Source organism: Myotis davidii, unplaced genomic scaffold (assembly GCF_000327345.1).
Source record: "Myotis davidii unplaced genomic scaffold, ASM32734v1 scaffold168, whole genome shotgun sequence".
Taxonomy (NCBI): domain Eukaryota; kingdom Metazoa; phylum Chordata; class Mammalia; order Chiroptera; family Vespertilionidae; genus Myotis; species Myotis davidii.
In genome coordinates, this window is record NW_006383016.1 from 1,933,383 (window position 1) to 1,938,348 (window position 4,966).

At 38.6% G+C, this 4,966-nt stretch overlaps 1 protein-coding gene across 3 annotated transcripts in view; it reads right to left on the bottom strand.

The window, feature by feature from the left end:
• Nucleotides 1-4,966, bottom strand: part of TAX1BP1 (Tax1 (human T-cell leukemia virus type I) binding protein 1) — a 64,323-nt gene that overhangs the window by 22,209 nt on the left and 37,148 nt on the right. For all 3 annotated transcript variants that reach the window (XR_001512366.1, XM_015558138.1, XM_006778974.2), the window contains exon 14: nt 4,508-4,579. Coding sequence is in view for 2 of the 3 variants with exons in the window: in XM_015558138.1 (XP_015413624.1) it covers nt 4,508-4,579 (72 nt within the window). In the remaining variant the exon portion in view is untranslated. The remainder of the gene's footprint in view (nt 1-4,507; nt 4,580-4,966) is intronic.

A 4,966-nucleotide genomic window follows, 5' to 3' on the forward strand; every position in this document is an offset into this window, starting at 1 on the left:
GGAATCGAACCTGGGACCTTTCAGTCCGCAGGCCGACGCTCTATCCACTGAGCCAAGCCGGTTTTGGCTATATATATTTTTATATATGAAATATACATTTGTGTGTGTGTGGGGGGGGTAGTCCCCTCAGCCCGGCGTGTATTCTCTCGCAGTCTGGGACCACTCGGGGGATGTCCAACTGCCAGCTTAGGCCCGTGGGGAGCCGGCCTAAGCCTGCAGTCAGACATCCCCCAAGGGGTCCTTAGCGCTGCCATGGAGACAGCAGAGGCTCCCGCCAATATTTTTATATATGAAATATACATTTGTGTGTGTGTGGGGGGGGTAGTCCCCTCAGCCCGGCGTGTATTCTCTCGCAGTCTGGGACCACTCGGGGGATGTCCAACTGCCAGCTTAGGCCCGTGGGGAGCCGGCCTAAGCCTGCAGTCAGACATCCCCCAAGGGGTCCTTAGCGCTGCCATGGAGACAGAAGAGGCTCCTGCCACCGCCACTGCGCTCGCCAGCCATGAGCCTGGCTTCTGGCTGAGCAGCGCTCCCCTTGTGGGAGCACACTGACCACCAGGGGGCAGCTCCTGCATTGAGCGTCTGCCCCCTGATGGTCAGTGCACGTCATAGCCCAGGGGTGGGCAAACTTTTTGACTCGAGGGCCACAATGGGTTCTTAAACTGGACCAGAGGGCCGGAACAAAAGCATGGATGGAGTGTTTGTGTGAACTAATATAAATTCAAAGTAAACATCATTACATAAAAGGGTACAGTTTTTTTTTAGTTTTATTCGTTTCAAACGGGCCGGATCCGGTCCGCGGGCCATAGTTTGCCCACGGCTGTCATAGCCACTGGTCGTTCCACCATTTGGTCAATTTGCATATTAGCCTTTTATTATATAGGATATGTAAATGTATAAAAATAAAGTATCGTGATTGCTTCTAGTATTATCTCTAAGCACAATATATACTTTAAAGTTAGGTTTCTTATTAACAATCATGGAAGTGAGACAGCAGAGACCTGCACCTGGGATCCCAAGGATACCAGATAGCCAGAAGAAACACAGATAAGCCAACCACAAGAATGTCACCACCCCTCCACTCCCTGCTCAAAAATAATGGCAGAATTTTATCTTCCAACTGCTTGCTTCTCCTACCCTAACATGGAAAATTCCACAAGCCTGTCTTTTCATGAAAGCCTGCTTTGTCCCTAGCTTATAAAAGCAGCCACATGGAGCCAGTCAGTTCAGGGCCTTCCTTTCTTCTGTGCTGCCACCCTTGTACTTGAGAATAATCTTAACAAATCTGTTCAGAAATTTCTCTAGGACTTCCTTTTGATTTCTCTCTTGGGAAACCCAAGAACCCGAATGCTGGTAACAAAAGCAAATACGTATTTCAAAAAGCTGTCCTAAGCATTTGAATATACGTATTCAACTTATCACATCTGATTTGATTATCATTTTAAATTTATAGTACAGCTGACCAAAACTTATACCAGAAATAAAAATTTTCTTACTCTTCATTTGTGTTCCTATTGCTTTAATTATCTTTAATCCACAGTTTAATTACTGCAGACTTTTTTTTAACACACTTGCTATTTTGTGTTACCACACACTGAGAGTGAAAGAGAGGGAGAAAAATGAGGGAGGGGGAGAAAAAAACTAATGCCAAGTAACACATGAACACAATATAGAGAGCCTAGTGGACAAAAACAAAAAACTGCAAACAATCTTGAATTCTATTTTTAGTAGGTTTCCTTCTCATAGTGGTATGGTGCGAGCAATTCTGAAACTATTTTACATGGATTACTGGATTTAGCAAATAAATAGATATATTGACACTGTTCGGTGCCAGAATTCTTACTGTGGACAAGGTGTACAAATAAAAATCGAGGAAGGCAAGGAAGAACCCTGTGACCCTGGACTAAAACTCATATCTAAAATGTAAATGTTTCCTACTTCTGTCCACTGAAAGAATCTAGAAGCAATAAAAACTAGTAAAAATGTGCACACCTAGGCCATTGTTTTGATTTCTAAGTACCATTTCTCATTAGTAAGGAATCACACCTCCTTGAGGAAATAACTGCTTTCAGAGTGAGACCAGAGCTTTTTCCTTATAAAACAATGGCCAATCCAAAGATGAGGTAAGAAATGTATAAGAGGAGTTAGACTATCTTGCAGTGCTATAAAGAAATGAAGTGCTCAAAAAACCAAGAGCATTCTTTTGATACCTACACATATCAGAAAACAGTTTGAAGGTGCTCTCCCTAACCAAATCTAGGACTATGGAACATCAAATTAAGAACAGTAACAAATTCTAATCCACTGACTAAAAAGAGTTTATACTGATGATTATCTATCAGGTAGGAAGGTAGGTACGCAGATAGACAGAGATGGATAGACACAGGCCCTCAAAAAAAATTAAAAAGACATATACACTTACATACATATACAGACTTTGTGATATAAAAAAATCAATTTGGTTTTTGTCTCCAATTCCTGGCACAAGTCCTAAAACTCTTGGAATTTACTAAATCAGAGGAGTGTCTTGTTCATAACAAGTCCTTTTAAACTTGAGACCATCTTAAATTCATGCAAACAAGATGACTACTGGTGGACCCTCAGATTCATGGGAGGGGCTGGTCACCAGAAGGACTAAGCACATGATTACAAAGAGCTAGAAATTTTAGCACTCACCAGAGATGGGAGGGAGGTTGAAGACAGAGTTAAATTATTTTGCCAACAATTTAATCACACTTGTATACTGAGGCGCCATAATAAAAGCATTTACACTAGGTTGGGGAGCTTCCAGTTGATGAACACATCACTGTGCTAAGGGTGCCACATGCCTGGAGAGCATGAAAGCTCTGCAGCTCTCCATCCTCACCTTGCCCCTATGCATCTCTTCCATTTGGCTGTTTCTGAGTTGTGCCCTTTATAATACAACTTTATAGTGTAATAGTCATAAGTAGTATTTTCCTGAGTTCTGTGATCCATTCTAGCAAAATATCGAAGGGGGAGCAGGAAGCACATGGGGCTGAGCCCTTAACTGGGTCTGCAATAACTTGAATAGTTGGTTTCCAAGATGAACTGAATTGTAGTCTATCCAGTTGACTGATGTCAGAGAATTGTTGCTGGAACATAAATAAGGGCAAAGGAAGGTTCTTCCTCATTATGGAATGCCAAGGGACATGTAGGGAGGAAAGTGATGGATTTGAAAAGTCATAATTTTGCACCTATCACAGTCATGTCATCCAACCTGGAGGTCTATCTAGCACTTTTGATTGGTGTTTTGTTGGTATTTTTTACTATGTACCATTTTGGAATATTATCATTGGTCACTTAAACTACAGATTGGTTTACTGAATTATGAAGATCTTCCAAATGCTGACACATTTCACTAAATAGTTATTTAACCTCAGAGTTTTAATATTACCAATCTCATTAGTAAGTCTGTAAGCCTTGGGAAGTATCAAGCTTATGATAGCAGATATAAAGTTACCAAAATTCTAGTTTGCTCAAAAGATTGAACTTTATCATTGACACAAAGACTATCAATTTTTTTCCCTTAAAGTAACAGGCTCACTCATTTCTTTTCAAGTAATGTCTGCCATATACCCTAGTCTGAAAGAACAAATTCTATTAGTTATTCTTTAAAATAGAAATAATATGCCATGAAAAAGAGGCTAGTTCAGCCTATAACTCCAGCAATTGCCCAAGTGCTTTACCTTAAAATAACCATTGTACTTCATTAGGCAACAGAAGTGCTTTGGGGGTACTTCCCATTTCATCACACAGAATATTTAAAAGATGTATACCCCAGGATCAAACTTTAATAAAATTATTTTATTATTTCATCATCTTAAAATGAAAGCAGCTTTTTTTCTTTTAAACTGTGAATGCATGGTTGGGATGACTACAGTAACTATTAATGCTACTGCCTTGGCATAAATTAGTATGTCAGCAGTTTCCCACCACTCCTTTTGCAGTGTGCAAATGTAACGCAGTGGGAGTGGGGTGCGAGGGGTTGAGAAAATAATATTGTAGTATTATAAAAAGAGTTTTATCTTCATAGACTTCTAAAAGGAAACAGAAACATCCCCCCAAAAGGACCACAAACAAGCATTTTTTACAATACAAAGGTATGCTCTGATTGAATGTTAGGTCATGCTATAAATCATTTAACAACTTCTAAAGCATTTCCTATTACAAAAGAAAACCAGATGAATACATTATATAGACTTTAAAATTTCTTTACTATTTTCCTAAATTTGAACATTGTAAAATCTGTTTTATTGTTAAATATAAAGACTAAGCTAAGTTTCAACATGTAAGCATTTTCTCAAACTATGAGGTAAAATATTTTAAAATACTTAACAAAAAACCATTTTCCATCTAAGAGCCTCAACAGTTTTCTTTATTCACTAAGTATTTTTTTTAAAAAACCACCCTCACATGAACTATAAAACTGTCTCTTCATAAAGTTGTATTACCTACAAAACATTTTTTAAAGAGCATGATTCAATACCTTCTCCCTGGAGAGGTTTGCCAAATGTGAAGTTAGACCATTTATTTCTTTGTCTTTCTCTGCCAACTGAAGCTGAATAAAGAAAAAAAAATTGTAATTAATTTTTTCATTATCTACTCTCTTCTTAAACTTCAAGAAATATTATACTATTATGCCAAAATAACTGCTATTACCATAGCCATATGTTTTCCTTGGTTCTTATTTTTTACATCTGTAAATTACTTGTCATTACGGACCAATTTCCCTTACTCTTAAAACTTCTCTGTTTATATGAAACTGCACCAACATTGTCATTCTTTCATGCTCTGTGTGTCCACTTCTTCACAATTACAAATATGTTATTCCCCAAAGTATCTTCTTTGGCTTCTCCTCTCTATATTCTCTCTGAAAACTCCCTTTCTTCTATGCTTTCAACTATAACCCTCATGGGAATAAATCACAAGCATTAACTCATGTGCC